The sequence below is a fragment of the Haliotis rufescens genome, unplaced genomic scaffold (genome assembly GCF_023055435.1).
Source record: "Haliotis rufescens isolate VD_foot unplaced genomic scaffold, xgHalRufe1.0.p SCAF_23, whole genome shotgun sequence".
Classification (NCBI taxonomy): domain Eukaryota; kingdom Metazoa; phylum Mollusca; class Gastropoda; order Lepetellida; family Haliotidae; genus Haliotis; species Haliotis rufescens.
The window spans coordinates 11,853,931-11,880,491 of record NW_025963924.1 but is presented as its reverse complement, the minus strand read 5'-3'; the positions used below and the strand labels follow the sequence as shown (position 1 = coordinate 11,880,491).

The 26,561-nt window shown below is 39.9% G+C and overlaps 1 protein-coding gene across 1 annotated transcript; it reads right to left on the bottom strand.

Moving 5' to 3' along the window:
* Window positions 1-16,342: 16,342 nt before the first annotated feature.
* Window positions 16,343-18,440, bottom strand: LOC125383449 (uncharacterized protein K02A2.6-like). Its single transcript, XM_048401585.1, has 2 exons — window positions 18,083-18,440; window positions 16,343-17,598 (listed from the first exon to the last, which is right to left on the bottom strand). Exons 1-2 carry the CDS (start codon window positions 18,438-18,440, stop codon window positions 16,343-16,345), a joined length of 1,614 nt encoding a protein of 537 aa, XP_048257542.1.
* Between the last annotated feature and the right edge of the window lie 8,121 nt (window positions 18,441-26,561).

The following is a 26,561-nucleotide window of genomic DNA, read 5'->3' as shown; positions in this document are numbered from 1 at the left end:
CCTTGGGACGAGATTGGATGTCAGTGTTTGTTATATCATCACGTATTCCATTCTCACCATCCTCGTCAACCCTTCTCCACCACAGTATCCAATGCCCTCCGTCGTGTCAACCACACATCCAGGGCTTCCCTCCCCGTCAACCCTTCTCCGCCATGATATTCCATGGCGTCCCTCCCCGTCAACCCTACACCACAATAACCCGTGATCTCCATCCCCTTCAACCCTTCACTACAATAACCCACAGCTTCCGCCCCCGTCAACCCTCACTACGCTTACCAATGGCGTCCCTCCCCGTCAACCCCACACCACAATAGCCGGTGACCTCCATCCCCTTCAACCCTTCACTACGATAACCCAGAGCTTCCGCTCTTCCAACTCTAAAGTTGTCAGATGTAGACACCAAAGGCTGGAGCAGCAGGAATATTCCTCAACATAAAGGGAAATTTGATAAGATAATTGTCCCTCTTGTCATACAGTCTTGTTGAGATCGTTTTGTTCTAAATATGAAACAGATGAAGCGGTCTCACGGGTGTCTTTTATTTCTAGTTCAGGTAGGTAAATCAGTGGAAGGGAATTGGATATTTGATGGTTATGGAACGACACCAGATAATCGATATCCCTCAAGCTAATTTAATTATTTTGACTGCCAATCCAAGCAGAAATTCTGTTTCATATGCATAAAGAAAGAGATCAGCTAGAAGAGGAGCGCAGTTGGTGCCGATGGGTATGCTGCTTCTTGCCTCAATGCCTTAGCCCCAAATTTTACATTGGCGTTATCAATGAGGAGGTCCAGCATTTCTCATATTGTTTTTTTCAGAATACTTCAGATGGCATTTGCTTTCATTTCTGACAAATTATCCTGAACCTCTGAAGATCCATATGTAACTGTATCTATGGTCACCACGTTCTACAACAAAAGCCCCACAAAACAAGGAATGAAGTTTTTCCATAAGTTTGTCATTTGGGATTGTGGATCACAAAGTTGAAAATTAAATGTTTTGACATACTAGTAATTGAACATGGTTCTTTTCTTATATTTTAAAATATCAAGCAAATCCTTTGAGTATTTGAGAATACACATGGTATTAATTCAACATAACTTAAATACTTTCTGTGAATATAAAGAAGTACTTCAATTATTGTATTTAGGCTTATGGTTAATCTTAGAGAGTGGAATTTGTCGGTACATGTGCTGGACCCAGCAATATATCATTCTTTGAAGCTTTGGTATCCAGTACAAAAGAGGAATCGACATGTCTTAACGTTTTAGAGTCAAATCAAAAGTCGATAGTATTCATGCATGGTTGTGCCAGATTTCTTCCTCAATTAACATACTGGCCTTATATGTGGCATTATGTGATGTTGCACTTATACCAGCTTATCAAACAATTGATGTAGTGATTCTTACATATAATGGTGATGTCAAAACAACTACAAACGTTTCATGTAAGGCAGCCAAACTTTGGATGACAGCTGGCTGGGACAGAATGGGTTTGTACCATTTCTGTTTCCCCTTTGTAAGTTTGTGCATTCTATCAATGACAACATCACGCACTGACTTAACCCACACTGAAAGAAATTAAACAGGTTCTGCTTCTCTCTGGCCCACCTATTGGCAGCAGCAATAAAGATTTTAAAGTTGTGATCCAAATTTGTAGGAGGTTCCTCAAGATATTGTGATCCATATTTGAAACGAAAGTTGTATTGTCAATAACAGAGAAATCACCTGTGATCATATGACGTACAGGTGCGATTGGGACCCGGGTTCAATTCCCGACAATGTGTGATGGCAATTTCTTGCGTCTCCCGTCGTGAGATCGCTGAAAGTGGCGTAATATCAAACTCACTAAACATTGGTAGCAGAATGAGTCTTGGCAGCCAGAAGTAGTGGAATTTACATCCACGTTCTGCAACACTTTCCTATCTCTGAACAACCTGGGTGTCATGGTGTTCGCATCGGAAAATGTCAAATTCAAGAACATGCCGTCTTTGTCTGATTAATGGTGTTTGAAGGGGGAAATTAATTTGTTGGTGGTTGTTGAAATTTGAAATATCGTGGCACATTTTTGGAAACTGATTTTTGGCTGCGAATGTTACTTACATTTAAGACATCAATTCCCTTGTTTGAAAATTTTAAATTCAAGAACATGCTGTCTTTGTCGGATTAGCAGTGTCTGTTTCTGGTTTGGGCAAACGTTTCAAAGCAATATCAAAACTATACTCTCTAGTCGATATTGTGTAAATGGAAAATACAAAATATGTCTAACCTTTTAAAAAGCGTGACAGGTGAACTTTTAACGTTATTGAGTTTTGAAAATCAGGTCTTGTGTTTTTGCAGCTGTCAAATCATATCCATATTCCGAAGAACGTTCAGAACTAAAAACGAAACACTGAAAGTTATTTGAAAGAAAAATCTTGAAGATTTCCATTCTTTTTTTCATTTTTTTAATTATCCTGTATTTTCACAAACCATGGTTGCAAATAATTGACACACAAGACAGAATATTCTTTTATTCTATGTGGTTAATTTGATATACCATTTACAATTGCACACTCATGATTAAAACGACAAAACTATAAAGACTTATGTCTTATTAAGTTGTTTAAAGATTGCCATTTACAATCAGATTAAGAGGAAGTTACAAAATTGGTTGCATAACAATCTACTTTTAAAGCAATGTCAGATGATTGTGTGAGGAAGGCTACCAGATATATATAGAAACATTGCTCCCCACTCTGTGAAACGCTTATTTTCCTCAAAACTGTCAAAGTGGCATATGATAAAGGTTACAAACTCGATAGTGAAGTACCGAGCCCAATGTTCGAGATATATGTATTTATATCTCGATTTCGAGATAAGCGGTCAAATTTATATGGCATGTCTTAACACAGTGAGGCGGTCGGGACCGGATAATAGGTTCGAGATATTGTAACATTCGAGATAACGGATCTCGAGATAATGGGGTCCGAATGTAATATGATATGATTATATTTACTGAACATGCATCATGACAAAGATTGATGGTAGCTTGCTGTCAATAATGTTGCATGTGTATACAGGAAGCTAAAGCAAAATATAATAAATGGCTGTAGCAATAATTTAGTAACTTTAAAATACACTGACAAGCAAGAGAAACTATGATAATGTAGATTCGAAGAAGTAATGTTAATAAATTATGTAAAACCCATCGTAGACTATCTGTGTAAACATATTTTATTGTCTTAAATTACAACTACACATGCAGCATGATCACAGGATCCATATATATCTATAAATCAACTCACAATGTTCGTCAATATATAATAAGTCCAGCAACCAGCAGTGGCACACACATTTATCGGCAGAAGAAAGAAAAGGGCAATTGGTATTTTGCAGTTTGGAGCAAGAGCCGCGTTCTTTTCAAATCTCTGTCAACACTATCAAGCCGCCTATGCCCCACCTCTCAAAACAAATAGTCCACATTCTTTTCAAGCCACTGAGCAACGTTCAAGGGTTTCCAACCCTCAAAACCGTTATGACAGACAAGCACCAATGTCCACTCCTTGCAATTCCCATGAATAGGCCCCACCTCATTCCTCATTCCGTCGCCAGCAAGACACACAAACCTCCGCGTCACCGTGCACGTCGCCCTGCAGAGAGAGCATCTGTGGATACATTTACCTTGTTATAGAAATAAGCACGTTGTCACCATCTTGACTTTTTGCTCATTATATTGTCTCGTCTGTCACAGCCGCAGCCTGAGTTCGATCACAGCCACTCCAGCCACGTCGTGATTGAAAACTGGCTGTGCCAACCCAGATCCATGACAGCTATTTCCAACCTATCGAATCGATCCTCCCTCATTAATGTAACACATTCTCGCCGCTTACGATGCTGAGTGAGCTCGATCCCTCCCAATTACTGCTTGATACATTGCAACAACCGCAAATGATGCAAACATGCTCAAGGGCGTATTACCTCAAGTTCCTGTGCTGTGCAGTGTTACTATATATATTTGGAGAACTGTGAATAGTTTGGAAAGGGCCCTTCAACCAGTCGTGTAGAAAATGGACTTTACAGGCAGCTTGTTTAGGGAATTTGTGCTCACATGCTGAATGCACTATTAACCGACATGGCCTTTACTGCATGCTTGCGGACCCAATGATACATGGTAAAATGTCATTAGGTGATTTGCTAGCATGATAGGGATATTTGCAGCAAATTGAACATTTTTCAGATTTTGCATCTTTTTCCTTCTTCTGTTCAATTAGAATCAATCAGATTCGGAAAGAAATGACAAACGAAGCAATCTTTCTTTGTAATGCATCAATAACACAACTCCCATGTGACGTGAGAAGAAAATACATGATCATCCTTCAAGTAATCTTCAAGATCAGCTGCTCAGATATGTTAGTGACAGCATAGCTTCACCTAGTATTAGGGGATTGCTCATTTTCCAACACTAAATTTTACAACCTGCTGTGGGGAAGTATGAAGTGACAGCCATTAATGCTGATATATTAACAATTAATCCACAGCCAGGTTATGTCTTAGAACTGCTCCTAGTTAATCTTCCACGTACAGCCTTGTATTGAGGGTACAACTTTCTGATGTAGTGCGATAATGATTTTGCACTTGAGAACATGTAACAACTCTCCAACGACGTCCGTCATCTGAAACAGTAAGTTAAAAACTATGATCATCATGGTATGGGGTTGATGTGTGAGTGAATGAGTTGGGTTTAATGCTGCTTTTAACAGTATTCCAGTTACAACGCCTTGTGTCAGCTTTATGTGGGAGGAAAACCCGAAGTGATGCAGGTCTCAGACATTTACCACTTCGGTGAAACCCACGAGCACGGGTAAGGTAGTGACAAAACTAGAAACATAATCGGGGCGAACCGGGATTCGAACCCACAATCATAGGTTTTGGCGTGCCCAAGGGACGCAACTCTGCACAGCGAATCGCGACGCCTTAGACAACTGGGCCACCCGTGCCCCTAATAGAGTGGATGAATCCAAAGTTAGGAATCAGGATGGGAGTCAGAACAATGTCAGTCTTCCAGCGACGACTGGCTATGAGTGTAATGAGGAGCAAGTAAATGGGCGAGTCAATGCTGTTTCAACGGTACAGTCAGCAATAATCCTGATTATTCTTTGGCCTGTCAATAATCAATAGAAGTTGAACATGAAAATGATAGAGAACTTTACTGACGTATTGCACTTTGAATATATTTTATAAAAAATGCTAAGTACATGAACAAGGTAGTTTATACTCTTTCTTCCAAGATTTAAAAGAGCGTCATAAGACCCTGGCTCAGAAGTTGCTTGATCAGGGTTAAAACATTAGAGACTCTCGGGTATTGTTTCAGATGGACATCGTTGCTACATGGCAGAAATAATGCCAATGCTACGTTAAATTTAACTCACTCAGGTGAACTTGCCGTTGCATGTGTTTGTGACGGCTGTCACAGGTTTGGGCAGGATACGCTCATCTTTTCACGAACACCTTGTATCATCACTCTTAAATACATGCTTATGCTTACGGAATCGGACAATCGATATGTCTGATGAATTTGGAATGGGTTTTGTCGCTAATATTTATCTCATATTGTGAAATGCTATGGTGAACTTGTTGATCGAAATTGTAAGAACGAAAAAGCGCCCTTATAATCCGAAATCTCAAATACCTCTGCATTTTATCCTGTTTCAAGTTGTACATTAAATCTGAGAAGACTGTACGAAAAGTTTTAATAAACGCCACAAAAACATCAATTCATAACTGTAATTTGAGTGATCGAAGGATGTGTCTGACACTGTGGAGTAGTTTGAGTGTGAAAACAGCTTTGGAAGTTTCTGGACCTGAGTCTATTGAAATTTACCAGGATTAACCTCGTAACCAGCGGACGGGACATTGACGCGGGGATAGGGGATTGTGAGGGATCGCTTGTGGGGGATGGGCGCTGAGGGCTGTGCGCTGTTCTTGGTACGTGTTGGAAATTTTAGCCACTGGACGCCCTACAGCGATTTAACAAAAGTTTTGGTTCAATATAGAAATCGAACATATTTCCCCATGGCCACTACATGTATAACCATCACTCCACCTTCTCTGCCGACATTCTTTACATCTATTTATAACATCATAAACAAAAACTACCACCCGTCTCCGCCCCCACCGTTCCTTACTCTGGCATCTGTCCCGTCACGTCTCCCTTTTCTGGTTTTACCAGTTTTCTACTCCAGAATTTGAACATATGCCATGTCCAAGACGACCTACAGTAGGATAATGCCACACATTCTAATCTAATTTGACCTTAAAGAAATCACAGGCCGAGGCATTGTTGGAGAACGGGGTAATAAGCGATGGGCCCTAGCCTATTAGATGAACCATGTTCAGTGCAGGGAGGTCCCTTGCCAGAAGCAAACAATGTAGTTTACCAGACGTGTATGAGAGGCTACTGTTGCAAGATCCAGTTACGAGTAAGCAGGAACATCAATTTTAATGCATCCTAAAAGCTGATTAAACAGGGATTCGTGTCGTTCTCAGGAGGACTGCAAATACGCCAAGACTGGGAACACAAGGAATCATGGGTTGCACGTTCTTACTCGGGCTGTCTGCAAATCAAATGTGTTCACCAACCTTAGTGTTACCCCTTAAGTGATACGTTTTAAGGGGCTATTACAATTTCCATTGTCCAGAACCAGTAACATTTAGCTATGTGTATAATCACTGTCGTATCCATTTTTACGCTAACAACCACATGTGTGTATATATTGTATGTAACTTGGTAATGAGATTGTAATCTGACTCTAACAACTCCCCTGTCTGTCTTTTCAAAGTTGGATGTGTTCGGCTTTGATATATCGAATCAAGCCAGGAACATTGCGTTCTGTGAAAGAAAAGCTGCTCCTTGTACTGACCTGATGGTGTTACAATATCAGTATAACTCCTGCATTACAATACTTAATGGGGAAGTGTACACGCCAAAATCACTATCTTTCTTGTTTTAAACAAAACGCAATTTTAGAATTAGTTAGTATCAGTGTTTGAAAATATACACTCATTTTTCTCACAGTCAATGTAGCGAGCTCACAATAAGTGTGAAAATGTCATGCCGTTATGAGGCCTTCGTTTTCCGAGCTAAACAGGCCTGAGTTATCCCCCTTAGATTATGACGTAATTGGTGCCAATTTAACTGGGTCCCTGTCTTGTCACAACGCAAAAGATATCAAGTACCAGTTTATGGTGAGACAACATGGCATCCGATACCTTGCCTGGTCCGAAAAAGGTCCCTTGACCCTTCAAGAAATCGCAAAACCATACGATTTTGAACCAAAACGAGCAAGCTTCGCGGTATGGAAACGGTGAAAAATCAAGTGAAAACAAGTGAAGACCCACATCACCTAATTTGTCACCCGACCGCGACTCGACATCTACACAATTAGGCTGGGCCTACCAGTGACAACGTGGTAAGAATAACACTTTGATGTGTGTATACCTTAAATTACCTATATGCTCATTATTACGTTTTCAGAAGCGGAGAAGAGATTTTTGTCACGTCTGGTGACCCGCATGCTTCGTCAGCAGGCCTATTCATCCTGTCCCACCCTGAATGTTACGACCCTATTGTATATGTGTGTAAATTGCATTGAACATGAAATTTGAATATTTTGGGTGGTGGGTGGGAGATGATTTTGGATAGTGACTGGATATTTTGTCAGCTACAAACCAGCAAAACCAGATATATTTGTAAATAAAGCCTAAATAAAAAAAATAAACATGTTGCAACGATGTATTTTTGCGGCTTTTTGCTTCAACCGTCTGAATCAAAAGGATTGTACATGATTATTTAAGGATTAGGTACACACACAAACACACACACACACAGAATTTCAATGAGTTTATATAATTTATAATTTGTTTTCCTGTGTTATTATAAAGTTTATTAATTACCGAAATGAAATGATTTGTATTAATTCCAGACGGGAGTGGCTGTAAAACTAAAACAATACGTAACACAACTTACTCCATCAACAGGAGTTTGCTGCATTCTGCAACGATCAGCTGATTAGGAGTATCGACATAACCATGCAGGAAGTGAACATGTGAACGAGACAACATCGCGGATATTCATGATTATCAAGTGAAACTATGTACAAATATCACCCTTCCCCTGCTAAAATACATTTCTTAAATACTTCAGTGGTTAGAATAAACTAAAACAGCAAACTTACCTGATCGAGTTACTTCAACTTTATGGCGTTTGTTTACAAAAACATCCAAGTCAGGGTCTTGATGAGAGTGCTGTCCCTTTAGCCGGCTGCATATAAGGATCGTACACCATCCGCTTCAGTTTCAGCACAGGACCATGTTACTAATAGTAACAAAAACGGCCTTCGGCCTCGTCTATAATTTTTTGGCGATTTTTTTAAAAATTGTTATTATTAGTTATATATGGTCCTGTGGTTTCAGAACCAGCAGGTATCTAAACTCTCACGGAAGACGACAGCAACTCAGCAAGAGCCAATATGCGCAACACAAATGAACGAATAAGCGCAATTCATACAACGGACCCTTCCAACCATAATCGCGAATCTTACAGTATGTTATCCATGCATTTTGGAAAACGAAATAATTTTAGAGTCATTGTGCTAAGCGTTGTATCTTGGACAGCTCGGCACCGAACAAAACAATAGGCTGCGCATCTGAGAAGATAGAACCACACACCTCTACATACACCATGTGAAACGCGTCTAATAAAGTCTTATGACATCATTCCTTTATCAATTGGCACCAATGATGTCATATTGCAAGGGGCATAAGCCATGGTGTGTTTATTATGGAAATAGAACTCTCTGTAAATGTGTAAAATATGAACCCATTTTATGAATAAAATAAATTAGATACGAGTGATATTTTTATTGTTTTGCCTCCGAAACTACTAGGTAAACACTTTTCATGATGAAAAAGTACAAGAAAGATAGGTTTATTTTCGTGTGAAATTGCCCTTTAAAGGGTCAGTAGCTATTTAACAAAAGAATCATCTGTCTTCATTGCTCATTTTTAACATGTGTCACATTGTAAGAGTTACATTAGAGATGTATATGAAAGATATGACGCGGATGGTTCAAACAAGACCGGTATGATCTCGACTTTTAAACAGTTCATAACAAAGTGTTTACGAAGCTATTATTATTCACTTAAGAATTGACTGTGTATGTTTTTCGGTTCACAAAACCGATGTGCAAACTGTTTGAATCCGCGTATGTTGTTTTCGAGGCTTAAACTAACTTCTCTTATTGAACACGTACCTTGAAACAAGACAGAAATACCTACCTGCACCCTATGTTAGTGTCGAACTGTAATAGCATGGAGTGTTGCAAAGAAAGTGTTGTTAAGACGCGTTATAAATTCGATTACATGTAGATGATATTTAAACACATTCTTAGTTTCACAGAATAGCCTACATATGTTTGAAACAAATCAAACAAACTGTAAACATATCTTATATTGAAAGCTTAAAGTCTGTTTGTAGTCAAAGATTAAGCTGCATCAAGCCAACTGTATAGGAACGGACAGAGCATCACAAAGTCTGTTCTATGTACACGAATAGAGCATAACAAAATATGTGGTTCAAATACTGAGCATCACAAAGTCTGTTCTATGTACACGAATAGAGCATAACAAAATATGTGGTTCAAATACAGAGCATCACAAAGTCTGTTCTATGTACACGTACAGAGCATAACTAAATATGTGGTTCAAATACAGAGCATCACAAAGCCTGTTCCTTATTATATACTTCAGTGTTAAAGTAAGAATTTTCTGAGGTCGTAAAAGTGATATTTTTATTGCAGTGAACATAACAGTTGATATTTGACTGCAGTGATCATGAACATGACACTTTGGCGGAACTATTGTCATACAAGAGTTACCTCCCTTCAAATAGTCTCCCTTTATCGTAAGTTCACCGTACTTTACCGTACACAAAGTGTTGACGTCATTTTTACACTTGTGACAAGGCGAAATAATGACAGATGGTCTTTTATCAAGTTGATACCGTATGTTATTCTCTTGAAAGTGTTTCGTTATAATCTGTTATTTTCTCATTTAACTCGTCAATCGAGACTGATCGTTTCGCAAAGCGCCATTTTTGTTACTTGATCAGCGTGTATCCTTTCACTTCTAACAGCGGTCTGGTAGTTTTAAAGAGTATTTTTTTTGTTGAAGTTGATTTTGTATATAAGCATATTTAAATGTATGATAGAGAATTTTCGTGACCTTAAATATTCTTTTTATACATTTGGTCATATTTTTAAGATTTTGCAAACATAAAGCTTGTTTTTAGGAGCAAATACAATGTGCTGTGAACCGTCCCTGTGTGTTAGGTAGGGAGAATTTTCGTTCCAAGGTTTAACATTTGTAATGAAATAATTTAATTTTCCCGTAGACAACTACTTGTAAACAAAAAGTATATAATAAATAGGACATTCCATGTTTCTCGTAAAATTACCATGTTTCTCTCATCCCGTAAAGGGGGAAAAGGAAATATTTTCACTCGTGGATACGCCACTCGTGAATATATCTCCTTCCCCTCCGTCACTCGATTAGAGAAACATGATAGTTCAATCGATACAAGAAATATCTACATATACCCAGATAGGGAATCACACTGCCTGTTATAAAAACACGCGTAGAACATCACCCAAAGATGTTCTAAAACAAGAAAAGAGCATAATCAAAACTGCTCTGGACACACGAATATGAGCATCGCCAAATGCATCGCTCAACCGGTTCTGTAATACTGAACCGCAAAAGAAACGCCACTTCATGAAAATAATTCATTAAAGTTGATCATTGAAATATCAATGCACTTTTGGAGGTATGTCGTTTTTGACATTAGCGCGTTCCAAATTTAATGGCAACGACCAAACGGTGACACAAATATGGAAGTTATGGGTCACCAAAACGCAGCTTAAGAAACATCTATGACACGAAGTCCCGAGTGCTTTCCATGGAACTCAATCTTCACTTGCGCTTCCTTGTGTCCTTTAAAATAAACTGCATCCCAATACGTGGATCCAACATTCTTGTATCGATACTGGCGCCATACCAAGACTTATGAAGAATGAAACAAACCAGGCTTTATGACGACTGCATGCTTGTCAGACTGCACGAATGGTTGCCAATGCTGGGAATGTCCACGTGAAAACCATCTACAGACCACAGCAACGATACCAGGTCACCAAACGCATGCAGTCGTCACAAAGCCTGGTTTCTCAAACCCATGGGTCAAATAATTGACACACCAGACGGACGTTCATATTCTTGTTGTTTTTATCTTAACGAAGTTGTATGTGAGTGGCAAAAGTAAATCAAGTTTAAGTCTTTGAAACATAGATAATGTGATATACTATTTACAATTGCAATTAGAAAAAAAACCTACATAGACTCATGTCTACTCGAGTGGTTTACTTTGTCAACAACATTTGTCATTTACAATTAGATTAAAGGAAAAAAACTAAACTTGTTGAACAACTCTGTATTTGTACAGCGATGTCAGATGAATGTGGGAGGAAATGTATTACATATATCAGGGAGAATTGCTCACCACTCCGTAAAATACTCATCTGCACTTTTTTTTAAACTGTTAACGCGGCAGATGATTTAGATAGAGATAGAAAATCCAACAGTAAAATAATAGTTGGTTCCGAGATACAACTGTGTATTTTTATCTCGAATTCTAGATAAACGCTCAGGATTATAAGTATTTATATAGTGAGGCAGTCTTGAGAATAGGTTCGAGATATGGGTAAATTCGAGAAAACGGATCTCGATATAATGGGGCCCGACTGAAATATGATATGATTACACTCTCTTCACACGCATGTTGTTTGCTGTCAATAATGCTGCATGTGTTACATAATTCTAAAGCAAACTGTAACAATTGGCTGCAACAATTTTGTGTTAACTAAAAAATACACTGACAAAAGAAAAGTAACCGTGTCCAAATCATATTTATTATCATTTCAAACACAATGTTTTATACAAATTAATGTGAAACAAATGGTAGAAAAGCAACAGAAAACGCGCAGTCGAATATCATGCTCTAGTTCACTAAACGTGTAAATTTACTATATTCGCTGAAATCGGAAATGCAGCATGATCATAGGTTTCATATATGTGTATAAAACAACTCACAATGTTCGTCAATATAAGGAGTCGAACAACTAGCAGTAACATACAAATGTATCGACAGAACAGAGACAAGGGCAGTTGGTATGCTGTAGTTGAAAGCCACACATGCCACTGTGCTCGACTTCCCGTCAATGTGTAAGCAATCCAACAGTCGGGGTTACTGTCACGATAACGACAGGGAGAGGAACCCGGGGAAAGAGGATACACCCAACGAACGATAGTTGTCTTGTCTTTATCTTATAAACCGCTTCTTGATTGTTACGTCATCTGCGCCAAGGACATTGGACATGTTATCAGACGCTCATCCGTATAAAGATGCCTGAGTTACAAATGCCTAAAATGAACTCTTTACCCACTATCCACATTTGTACAACCATCGAGAAAACCTCTGTATCCACGATCCACTCTTGTAGAATAAACCGAGAAGACATCTATATCCACCACTCACTCTTGTAGAATTACTGAGAAGACCGCTTTACCCACTACTCACTTTTGTACACCATCGAGAAGACCGCTTTACCCACTACTTACCCTTGTAGAATCACCGAGCATACCTCTTTACCCACTACTCACTCTTGTAGAATCACAGAGAAAACTTCTTTGCCCACTACTCAATTTTGTACACCACCGAGAAGACCGCTTTGTCCATTAACGACTCTAGTACAACCAACGAGCAGACCTCTTTGCCCACTATCCACATTTCACAGAGAACCTTACAAACCACAATGATGTCCACACTCTCAACATACACTTAATGATGGTGACAATTCGTTGTCCTATCCCGAACTGACCGTTGGCAATGCTCACCACTGTGCGCCCTGTCACTATCAACAGCTGTCCTCACGCTCAACACCCAATGACCACCCTCTCAAGAACCAAATACAAGCTCTTAACAACCAATGTGCACCCTCCTAACAACCAATATCCACAACATCTAAACCACTGTACGCCCTTTCAGCAACCAGTATGTACACTCTAAACAACCACTGTCCACCCTTTGAACAATTGTCCACCCTTTCAACAACCAAAGTCCACCATCTCTAAAACGACTGTCCGCCGTCTAAACATTAACTGTTCGCCCTTTCAACAGTCCATATCAATGTTCTCAACAACCACTGTCCACTACCTCAGCAAATATTATCCAACCTTTTAACAGCCCTTCTCCAGGCTATATGTTGCCGCAATCTGAAGTCGATGTCTGCCACTCCAGCAACATCGTGGTTGAAAAGATGACTGTAGCAAGCCAGATCAATGACAGCTATTTCCAAAACTATCGAAACGATCCTCCCTTATTAATGTAACACATTCTCTTTGCTTTCGATGCTGATTGAGCTCGATCCCTCCCCATTACGACTTGATACATTTCAAAAACTGCAAATGATGCAAACATGTTCAAGGACGTGTTACCCCAAGGTCCTGTGCTATGCAGTGTTACTATATATATTTGGAGAATAGTTTTGGAAAGGGCCCTTCAACCAGTCTTGTAGAATATTCACTTTCCAGGAAGCTTGTTTGAGCGATTTTATATACACATGTTGCATGCACTATTGCCCGCCATGTATGTTTTCAGACCAAATGATATATGGTAAAATGTCCTTAGGTGATTTGCTAGCATGACGGCTGTCTGCAGGAAATTGCCAATTTCTTTCAGCTTTTGCATCTGTGCTCTTCTTTCGTTCAATCAGAATCATTCAGATTCAGATAAAAGTAACAAACGAAGCATTTTTTTCTTTTTAATGCATTAATAACAAACCTTCCATGTGACGTGAGAAGACAATACACGATCATCCTTCATGTAATCTTCAAGATCAGCTGCTCAGATCTGTTAGTTGTTTCGTTATGCGTTTTGTTGTATTCGAGCATGGTGCATAACTTAAGGATCACAGGAGGCGTCTGCTTGATGTTGGTTTTACTCCGGAAGTCGGTACATGGAATCACGTGATGTCCCATTGACATATTTGGGGACGTGATGCACGAGATGAATATTACATATCGTAACATCTCCCTTTTTTTTAGAACACAATTAAAGTCAATGAGATAATAGGGAGTGTGAAACTGTTCACATTAAAGTCACTGTTCCTATGAAAGTCACTGTTGAAATAAAGAAACATATGCATGTAAATAAGATTAAAGTCCATGAAATTAAATTGATGTTCACCCAGCACTTAATAGATACACAAAATTAAAATTCATGTTAAAGTCTTTCAAGTGTGCAGGTGGTCTTGAAACTCTACCACTTCTCGTGATTCTGGGTGATGAGTTGTTGTTACTTGTTGTTGTCACCAATGGCTGTGTCTGTGACTGTTTAACTTTCTTGGGAGACGGTTGTTTCAGTGGCTGGTCTGTACCTGGCTCTGGTGCTTGTATAATTGCTGGTGCTTGAGCATGTTGAGATGCTGGTTCTGGTTCATGAGGTGTAAATGGTACTGGTCTCAAGTGACGTCTATTTCTCCTTAGTGTTTGACCATCATCAAGGTTAACTTCATATGATCTGATGTTAACTTGTTTGTTTACTGTGCCTTTTTTCCATTCATGATCACCTAGTCTGATTGGTTGAATGCGCACTTGGTCGCCTTCATACAATGGCAACAGGTCTTTTGCATGTCTGTTGAAATACTTCACTTGACTCTCTACTTTCTTCCTCTTTTCAGATTTGACTGTTGGACAAACAGCTGGTTGGAGTAACTGTTTGGTCGTAGGTAGTAGAGTCTTGGTGCGGCGATTGAACAGGCGCTGTGCAGGGGATGTAGACATTCCTTCAGTTGGTGTGTTGCGGATGTCTAACAAGGCTAGATAAGGGTCAGAACCTGCTTTTGAGCATTTCTTGATTAGTCTCTTGGCTGACTTTACTGCAGACTCGACTTTACCATTCGACTGTGGGAAGGCTGGTGAGCTTGTTATGTGAGTAAACTCATACTTGTTGGCGAGATCAGCAAAGTCCTGAGAATTGAACGGTGGACCATTGTCTGAGATTATGGTATCCGGTATTCCGTGTCTAGCCAAATGACTTTTGAGTTTCTGGATCACTTGTTTTCCTGTTTTGTCAGTGATCATATCTACTTCAAAGAAGTCACTGAAGTAGTCAACTAGGATTACATAGTCTTTCTGATTACAGTTGAACAAATCAATACCTAGCTTTGACCAGGGTCTGTCTGGAGTGTCATAAGGAATCAGAGGTTCCTTGGCTTGCTTGGAATCATAGATCTGGCAAACTTCACATTTGGATATGAAGTCTTTGATTTCAGCATTCATGTTAGGCCAATGAACACATTCACGGGCCCTTCGCCTGGTTGATTCTATGCCAGTGTGAGCATTATGTAGACGTTTGAGAATGTCAGATCGTAATGCTATTGGAACAACACATCTGTTTCCACGAAACAGAATTCCATCTTGAACACTAAGTTCATCCCTCACATGGAAATATGGTGTTGCAAGATTAGGTATGTCACTCTTTGTCTCGGGCCATCCTACTTGTACCATCTTGGCTACAACCTGGAGGGTTTCATCCAGAGCGGTTGCACGTTGGATTTCAGTGAGTCTTTCATTAGACACAGGCAGGTAGTCTAACATGTGGATTTGTTCTGTTTCCATCTCCACATCCACAGCTTCTTCTGTCTCTGTCGTATGCACGAGACAGGGTGTCGGCAAGATACATTTCCTTGCCTTTCTTGTATGTGATGGTATAGTCATACTTCTGCAAGGCGAGAAGCATGCGTTGAAGACGCTTGGGAGCTGTGACCAGAGGTTTCTTGTGTATAGTCTCTAAAGGCTTATGGTCACTTTCGACTTGTACTTTGCGTCCATAGAGATACTGGTGGAATCTAGTAAATCCAAACAGGATGCTCAGGAGCTCTTTCTCAATTTGAGCATAGTTTCTTTCTGTGGGAGTAAGAGCTCTGCTAGCGTATGCTACTGGTTGTCCACCTTGAAGTAGAGTAGCTCCAAGTCCTGTTTCTGATGCGTCACTTTGAAGAGAGACTTCTTCATGACTGTTGAAGTACTTGAGAACAGGCGCTTGAGTGACAGCTCGCTTGATAGAGTCGAAAGCAGCATCATGTTCGTGTGTCCAATTCCAAAGGATTCCTTTCTTTGTCAATTGCCGTATGGGTTCGCACAGATCTGACAAGTCTCTGAGGAACTTGGATAGATATGTAACCATCCCAATCACACGTTGGACACCTTGAACATCTGTGTAGGTGTAGGCATTTGAAGGATTGCTTTCACTTTTCTAGGGTCAGGTTTGAGTCCATGATCTGTTAGAAGATGACCAATGTAAGAGACTTCTGACCTTTTCAGATCAAGTTTGTCTGAGTTGAGTCGAATACCTTTCTCTCGGCATCGTATCATGAATTGCACAAACCGTTTGTCATGGTTTGCTATTCCTTCTTCCTTGGTAGAGCCTTCACCAATGATCAATATATCATCTGCTATCCTGAATACTCCAGGCAGATCTTGGAGAAGCTGATCGATTCTCTGCTGGAATATCTCTGGTGCAGGGGAAACACCAAAAGGAAGTCTGAGCCACCGATAGCGTCCAAATGGAGTTCCAAAGGTTGTGAGATAACTAGAGTCCTCATCAAGTACGATATGCCAGAAACCATCTTTCAAGTCACATTTAGAGAACACCTTGGCTTCTGCAATATCTGGCAGTATATCTTCCATTACAGGCAATGGATAGTGACATCTTTTGAGAGCTTTATTGAGAGGTTTAGGATCTATGCATAGGCGTAGACGACCTGAGGGCTTCTTAACGATCAAGAGACTAGAGACCCAGTCTGTAGGTGTATCAACTGGAGTAATTACACCACGTTTTTCTAGACGTTCGAGTTCTGTCTTGAGGTCTTGCTTGAGAGCATGTGGAATTCTCCTGAGTGGCTGTTTGACAGGCGTTATACTTGGATCAATTTCTAGCTTTTGAGTTCCTTCAAAAGTTCCAAGTTCATCGCTAAAGATGTCTGGGTATGTCTTCAGTATGTCCTCTTTTGTAAGACCAGTTGAGGATGTGACTTTCTCAGACGGAGGTTTCTCTTCAGAAACTTCATGAATATTTTCGTGGAGCACTTTCATAAAGTTCATTTGTTGAGCAGAGCGGGATCCAATCAGTGGTGTTCTGTCCTCAGCTATCACAACAAACTTGCCATGATACTTTTTAGAGTTCTTGGGATTGCGTAAATGGAGATTAGCAGTTCCCATTGTAGTAAGCTTGGACCCATTGTACATCTTCAGGTTAACCAACGTATCCTGCATGTCAGTATCCTCTGGGAGATACTTTTTAGAGATCACATTACAGGTAGCCCCGCAATCTACCTGAAATCGTACTGGTTGAGAGTTCACTTCAAGTGTTGTGAAGATTTTAGTAGGGTATTTTCCTACAACACAGTTGACAGATTCTTCACAGGTATCTATAGTCATCAGTCTCTCTGTAGGATCAATATCAGATTCATCACATTGATCATCGACTCTGTGTACTCGGGAAGAATGTTTCTTCTTACTCTTGCACACGGAGGCATAGTGTGAAAATCTACCGCAGTTACTGCATTTGACACCTTATGCTGGGCAATGCTCTCGTTGAGGTGGGTGACGTTTACCACAATATTTACAGTTCCACATGAGAGTTTTCTGTTGTGAGTCATTTACTGGCTTACTATGTTTACTTTTGTCTGGGGGTTGACGTCTGCATGGAGTTTTAGATTTCTTGCGAACAGCATGGATATCCTCTTGGGCACTTGACATCTATGCATCTCTTCAAAGTCAGCTTAGGTTCTTGCAATAGTTTTCTACGTGTTGCATTATCTCTCAGACCACACACAATTCGGTCTCTGATGAGTTCATCATGTAACGTTTTGAAATCACAAGATGCAGCCAATGTTCTGAGAGTGTTTGTGTAGGTATCTACAGATTCACCTTCCATTTGTGATCTTTGGTTGAAGATGTATCTTTCATATATGACGTTAGTTTCACCTAGACAGTGCCTTTCCATGAGAGTTAACACTGTATCCATGTTCTCCTTGTCCTCCTCAGACTCATAAGGTAAGCCATTATAGATATCAAGAGCTTCTGGACCTATGTAGGTTATGAAAGAAGCAAGTCTGTATTTATGGTCATTTGCATCAATTCTGGCCATAACTTCAAAAGAGTCCCAGATTTGTCTCCATCTTTTCCAGTTCTGTGCAAGATTTCCCTTTAATTCAAGTCTTGGAGGTGGGGGAATATTGCCTTGAAATGTAGCTTGAGTAACAGGTTGTGCTTGCTCTTCAGCCATAGTGATGATAAAAGTTGTCAGAATTTTTTCTTCCTAAAAGTTCATAAAACTGCTTCAAAATTACTCATTTGCTGTTTAAAAGTTCAAATTGCCATAAACAATGACAATTAAAACAATGTCCCTTTTAGGTTTCCATAGAAAAAACATTCACCATCAGCACTTCAGTAGATTTCTTGCGAAATTGAATTATGGCCCACACAGGCTTCCATACTTTTTCAATTTTGTCATATGTAGTTCTTAGAGAGAGTTTTCAAGTGCAAATTATATCACAATCAAGTTGTTGCGTATAATAAACATCAATCTTCAGAATGAAAATTAGTTTCAGCTTTAGTTCACTTTGAAGAAAGTTAATTTAGAGTTATGCAATGCAGCGAGTCGAGCAACGCACGTGGGTTTGACACGATCGAGTTTGCCGGTCAAATACATTTAGTTCACTAAAACTCACTTGAGTTGGGAGTAATAATGTTCATTTAGTGACGAGAGTGAGTTGTCACCACTTCTGACACCATGTTTCGTTATGCGTTTTGTTGTATTCGAGCATGGTGCATAACTTAAGGATCACAGGAGGCGTCTGCTTGATGTTGGTTTTACTCCGGAAGTCGGTACATGGAATCACGTGATGTCCCATTGACATATTTGGGGACGTGATGCACGAGATGAATATTACATATCGTAACATTAGTGACAACATTGCTGTTGATTTTGTGTTAAGTGATCGCCCGTTTTCCAATTTGAATTTAAATTTGTCAAACTGCTGTAGGGAGAAGTATGAAGTGACAGCCATTAATGCTAATGCATTAACAATTGACCCGTGAAGATCCGGGGTAGAATAGGTCTTCAGCAACCCATGCTTGCCGTAAAAGGGGACTATGCTTGTCGTGAGAAGCGACTAACAGGATCGGATTGTCAGGCTCGCTGACTTGGTTGATGCATGACATCGATCCCAATTGCGTGGATCGATGCTCATGATGTCAATCACTGGATTGTCTGGTCCAGACTCGAATATTTACAGACCGCAGTCATATAGATGGCGTATTGCTAAGTGCGGCGTTAAACAACAAACCATCAAACACACATTAACAATTAATCCAAAGCTAGTTTATGTGTTGAGGGTATACCGTTTTGATGTAGTGCGATAATGATCTTTCCAACGACGTCCGCAATCTGAAGCAGAGTCAGCTGAAAACTATGATCATCATGTTATAGAGTGGGTGAATCAAAAGTTAGGCGTCAGGCTGGGAGTCAGTTCAATGTCAGTCTTCTTACGACGACTGGCTATAAGTATAATGAGGAGCAAGTAAATGGGTGAGTGATATTCCAGCTAAATTATTTGACCTGTACATAATCATTGGAAGTTGAACATAAATAATAGGTAAGTTTACTGTCAATAAAACGTGTATGTAAATAGACACTTGTTGGATTCTAACATAAATTATAGGTAAGTTTACTGTCAATAAAAGGTCTATGTAAATAGACACTTATTGGATTCTGAATGTATTTTATTAAATTGTTAAGGACATGACCAAAGTAGTTAATGCCGTGCATTAACTAATTTCATCTTCATATAAGTTAGATACAACTTTGTCAGACAGATGAGATTTTGATTTTACTTTTAACCTTGACCAACTACACTCTCACACCTCCCGAATTCCTCACCATTGTAAAATGCATTATGTCATATCTGTGTATTATGCTTTGGTGAACTAGTTTTATTATACACATGTATAAAATACTATGGTGAATTCGTTATATTATGCCCACGTATAATGTTATGGTGTGCTCGTTATATTATATCCATGTTCAGTGCTATGATGAACTCCATAAATAAAATCCATATATTGTGCAATGGTGATCTCGTCATATTATGTCCATATATTGTGCTATGGTGATCTCGTTATATTATATACATATATTAAATTGTGCTATGGTGATCTCGTTAAATTATATCCATATATTGTGCTATGGTGATCTCGTTATATTATATCCATACATGTGCTATGGTGATCTCGTTATATTATATCCATATATTCTGCTATGGTGATCTCGTTATATTATATACATACATTGTGCTGTGGTGATCTCGTTAAATTATATCCATATATTGTGCTATGGTGATCTCGTTATATTATATCCATACATTGTGCTATGGTGATCTCGTTATATTATATCCATACATTATGCTATAGTGATCTCGTTATATTATATCCATATATTGTGCTATAGTGATCTCGTTATGGTATATCCATACATTGTGCTATAGTGATCTCGTTATGGTATATCCATACATTGTGCTATGGTGATCTCGTTATATTATATCCATACATTATGCTATAGTGATCTCGTTATATTATATCCATATATTGTGCTATAGTGATCTCGTTATATTATATCCATACATTATGCTATAGTGATCTCGTTATATTATATCCATATATTGTGCTATAGTGATCTCGTTATGGTATATCCATACATTGTGCTATGGTGATCTCGTTATATTATATCCATATATTGTGCTATGGTGATCTCGTTTTATTATATCCAGGCACAATGCTATGGTTAACTCGTTATATCATATCTATCTATCTATATCAGAAAAACTCATGAAGCAGGATGTGTGTTCGTTTAGCATTTCAAAACTATTAATGTATCTCAGGTGACCACTGCATGTACTACCAAAAGAGAAAGCATCTAATGAATGTAAATACAATACCGTTGTTGTGAACATATCACTGGAAGGCAGGATTAGTATAACTAGACGTTGTTGTATGCCCTCAAAATGTTGGTGTGATAGTAAGAACGAAAAAGCATCCTTTTATTCCTAAATCTCAATTACCTCTGTATTGTATCCTGTTTCAAGTTGTACAGTAAATCTGAGAAAACTGTGCGATTCATTTTAATAAACGTCACAATCACCTTGGTTTACACATGTAATTTGACTGAACGCAGGATGTGCCTGACACTGAAGGAGCTTTCGAGTTTTAACCTCATTATCAGCGGGCGAGACATTGATGCGGGGACAGGGAATTGTGAGGGGTCGCTTATGGGGGGTGGGCGTTGAGCGTTGAGCTGATCTGGGTACATGTTGATATATAATCGATATGAAATCATGTATTTTTTAGACAAGGGTTGCCCAACACGTGTTTGAACAACAATTTAATGAAAGCTTTTGTTCAATATAGAAATCGAACGAAATCAAGCTTCACCAACGGATGTAATCTGAATCCACTCATTCTCCAACTCCACGTCACCAGAGACAAAATCACAAAACGAGCTTCGTCACGTGACACATTTCAACTCATGTTTCCATAGCAACCGTTTCGTCAAATGTCCAAGCGCATGCGTACGGATACTTGTAATAATAAAAAAATATTTCCATAAAATCCTTCTCAAGACTTCAAAGATGTTGAGATGCCTCAAGGTTAAGCATTAAGACGTTCTGATTTCGCCAGTGAAACAAGCCATCATAATTCACATCTGTAACTACAGCTTCTACAGCAAATCAACTGCATTCAAGCTTGACCTTTTATAAAAACAAATGTCTGCAGTCGTCCGACTAAGGTGGTAAAGACCCTTAAATGGATTTTATAAATGATTTTTTCAAAGTGTGCTTCACAAACGCTACAGCTTTAGTCAGGACTAAAATGAAGAAAACCTACAGTCGACTAGACCAGAACATCAGGCATCTGGAAAATGATATAATTTATGAATGTTAAAATCAATAAATGATCCGATTCATATGCATAAACAACCAGATAAGTAAAGAGGGCGGGGGGTACAGTTTGTGTCCATGGAGATGTCAATGGGGATGCCCTTAATGTTTTACCCCCAAATTAACAGTAAGGAAGTGCAGCACTTCAAATATTGTTTTCACAGTAACCTTCAGATGACCCATGGCACCTACAAAAATCACCTTTTCGTAAACACCATAACATGGTTCCTACATCCGCCATCTCCTCTCCGCCGCTTTAACTGATGGCACCTATCACCATCAACCCTTCTCCACCACCATAACCCATGGCTTCTATCACCATCAACCATTTTCCACCACCATATCCCATGGCTCCTATCCCATTAGCTCAACCCAAGGCACCTATCACGGTAAACCTTTCTCCACTACCTTAACCCATGGCTCCTATCACCACCAAATCTTCCCACCACCTTAGCCCATAGCTTCTATCATCGTCAAATCATCCCAACAAGCTTTATCAATGGCTTCCATCCACGTCAACCCTCCGACAGTCGTAGTATCTATAACAGTCACACTATCAACACACACCACCAACCCCACCGTTCACGTCCCTGGCATCTGTCCCGTCACGCCTCCCTTGTCTGGTTGTAACACTTTTCTACTCCAGAATTGATAATCATGTCGTGTCCAAGACGGCCTAGAACAGGATACTGCCACACAATCTGATCTAATTTGAACTCAAGGAAATCACAGGCAGGAAAACTATACTTTTATAGGAACCAGGTTCAGTGCAGGGAAGTCCCTGTCCAGAAACACACAATGTAGGAATATCAGACATGAGATGTGTATTAGTGGCTACGTTTGCAAGGTCCCGCTACGAGCTAGTGGAAACATCAATGCGAGGGCATCTATATTAAGTGATTCAGGAAGACTGAAATTACACCACGACGGGGAACACAAGGAATGGATTTCACGTTGTAACCATGTTCGGAATCAAACCGTACAAGATAACTGTTTGCAGTTACCACGGGACCCTGCCTATACTAGATACACCGATAGAGCATCTCCAAAACCTGTTCTTGAAACAGGGACAGATCACCCCAAGCTGTTCTAGAAACAGATAGAGCATTGTGAAGCCGGTCCTAAACACGTATGGGAGTCGATGTTCTATTTACAAGCATAGAGCATCCCCAAAAGCCGCTCTAGAAATTCGCAAAGAGCATCACTTAACGTTTTCCATTGACACTGAGAGAGTATCACCCAGGCTGTTCTAGAAACACGGATTTGACCCTTGCCAAACCTGTTCTCGACTTGACATTTGTGCTCATTGGACGTGTCATCTCATGGATAGTCGTCTCAAACGGACCTTGATTGTTGACGTGAGGTTCAGCTTCCATTCATCTTTCCCCTATCAGGATATCTGACCTCAGTGCCACCATCTTCAATCAGTTGTGTCGGGATGAGATCAGTAACTCAGGGGGATGTAACCTCACCGATGCTAATACATCAAGCTCACTTCCCTATCTCTCAACTAGTGCAGTTTATTACTTATTTTCCTTCTTGTGTTATTTGTCATGGGTCCAGTTTATTATCCGAGGATGTCTAGCAATGTTAACCGAATTCCATGTGTGTCGTCTAAGCTGACTGAAACGAAAGTAGTGGCCACAGTGCCTGTTAAAATAGCAAAAAAATGTACGTCTGTGACATGGGCCGACCTGGGCCGACTTGCAAACAATGATAGTGCTAAGATGATCTTAAATCCCATACTTTAATATAGGCTTACGGTTGTCGTAGTGCTAAGATCGCTTTGTGCAAGTTGGCCCTGACTGCCAATATATGCAGGCTGAGAGGATCGTTCATCACACTTTCAATCGCTGGTGTGTCCAGGAAACGATACTTTATAACCATAGTAAAAAGTTATTACAAACCCATAAGACAATTTACCATGGTTAATTATTCAACGTTATTCCGCACTTGACAGGATTACATAGCGATATATTTCTACTGAGTGCAGTATAGGAGTGTCCACAACCAACAGAGTAGTTGAGAAATGAGAAAGCACGATACGGTCGTTATCGTTACGTCAGTTGGTGGCAGGATTCGTCCTGAATAATTATTCTTAGTTTTTCCGCACCATACTCGTGCTCGGTTTCACCAAAAAGGTAAACTCCAAGACCTGCACCACCTCTGATTTCCCTTGCAGGAGCTAACAGACCTGACACAATTGAAATATCATCAAATTCGTTCAACGCAACTCACATTTAACCGGTAATGTATATTCAACTGCATCGTATCTTGGGTCAGTTATGTGATTGTAACCGGGGAACGGTTGGTCCACTCATTGTCGGTGCCGCTGTGCAGACCCTTAATACCTGGGGCCCGCTTCACAAACCGTTTCGTAGAACTACGACTGTATCTCAGAATCGTCTTGATTATGTTCTTTGTCACCACCACATCCTCTTGATTGTGGAACACAACATTCGCCACTTCAATAGTTTCCTAACACGTTGTGATAAAACTGAAATACTGTTGGAAGAAGCTTTTAACTCAGTTCACTCAAAGACAACGTTTGAATGTGCAAAGGCCGCGCTTCTTTGATGCATTTTAGGCTTCGTGTCCTATGACAACCTTGCATTGTTTTTATGAGACAAAAACATCACCATAAAAACATAAGGTAAATCTTTTGAAAAGCGAGACAGAATGATGATTTTAACGTACTGAATTTTAAAAAGGTCTTGTTTTGTCGCAGCTGTCAACTCACACTCGCACACACATAACTAAAAAGAAAAAAAACTATATAGACGTATGTGTGCTCACGTTCCTGAATTTGTCAGTGAAAAGTGCCATTTACAATTGAATTAAGGAAGTACAGAATTGGTTGAACAACTGGATCAAATTACACTGTTCTTTTACAGCGATGTTAGGTACTATAGATATATCTAGGAGAATTGCCCACCACTCTCTGAGATGCTTATTTGCGCTTTTCAAAACTGTTAAAGTAGCCATTGCCAACTAGTACTTCGAGATATAAGTAGAAAATTCCACAGTTAAGTAAAAGGTTACGATGGAGTCCAAGGTTCGAGATTTGCAAACTATAACAATGGCTGTAATAATTATGTGGTAATTTTAAAACACTGACGAGCAAAAGAAACTATACCAAAATCACATTTATCAGAATTTGGATTCGAATAAGAAAGGTTGTTTATAAATCATGTAAAACCAATCGTAGAAAAAGCAACAGACATGGGAGCAACTGAAAATCATGATTTAGGTCACTAAAATCAGGGACAATTACTTTATTCGCTGAAATTGGAAACGCACATGTGGCATGATCACAGACTAGACATGTGTATAAAACAGCTCACAATCACGATATCGGCGTACACGCCCAGGACAATGACACGATTCGCCACACCTAACGAAGGTCTATATTTACGTCATCTTTGTTTTTGGAATCTCTCCTTGATTATGACACCATCAGCGCCAACGACCCCAGGACATGTTATCAGCCGCTTTGCTGTATCCAGACGACTGGATTTCAAAACTACATTTGACATAACCTCATGTCATTGGGTTATCGTTTGGTTTAGTTTCCTTTTCTCGTCAGTATACTTTGAATATTACCCTCGCATTCACCAATCACTAGAACACCTCTTTACCCACTACTCTTTTACAACCCCAAGGAGAATACCTCTTCACCCACTATCAAATCTTGTACAACCACCGGGAAGACCACTTTTGCCACGAGCCACTTTGGTATAACCTCATGTCATTAGGTTATAGTTGGGTTTAGTTTCCTTTTCTCGTCAGTGTACCTTGAATATAACCCCCACATTAAACATTCACCAATCACTAGAAAACCTATTTACCTACCACTCTTGTACAACCCCACCGAGGAGACCTCTTTACCCACTACTTTTGTACAACCCCACCGAGAAGACCTCTTTACCCACCACTTTTGTACAACCCCACCGAGGAGACCTCTTTACCCACCACTTTTGTACAACCCCACCGAGGTGACCTCTTTACCCACTATCAAAACTTGTACAACCCCACCGAGAGGACCTCTTTACCCACCACTTTTGTACAACCCCACCGAGGAGACCTCCTTACTCACCACTTTTGTACAACCCCACCGAGAAGACCTCTTTACCCACCACTTTTGTACAACCCCACCGAGGAGACCTCTTTACCCACCACTTTTGTACAACCCCACCGAGAAGACCTTTTTACCCACCACTTTTGTACAACCCCACCGAGAAGACCTCTTTACCCACCACTTTTGTACAACCCCACCGAGAAGATCTCTTCACCCACCACTTTTGTACAACCCCACCGAGAAGACCTCTTTACCCACCACTTTTGTACAACCCCACCGAGGAGACCTCTTTACCCACTATCAAATCGTGTACAACCCCACCGAGAAGATCTCT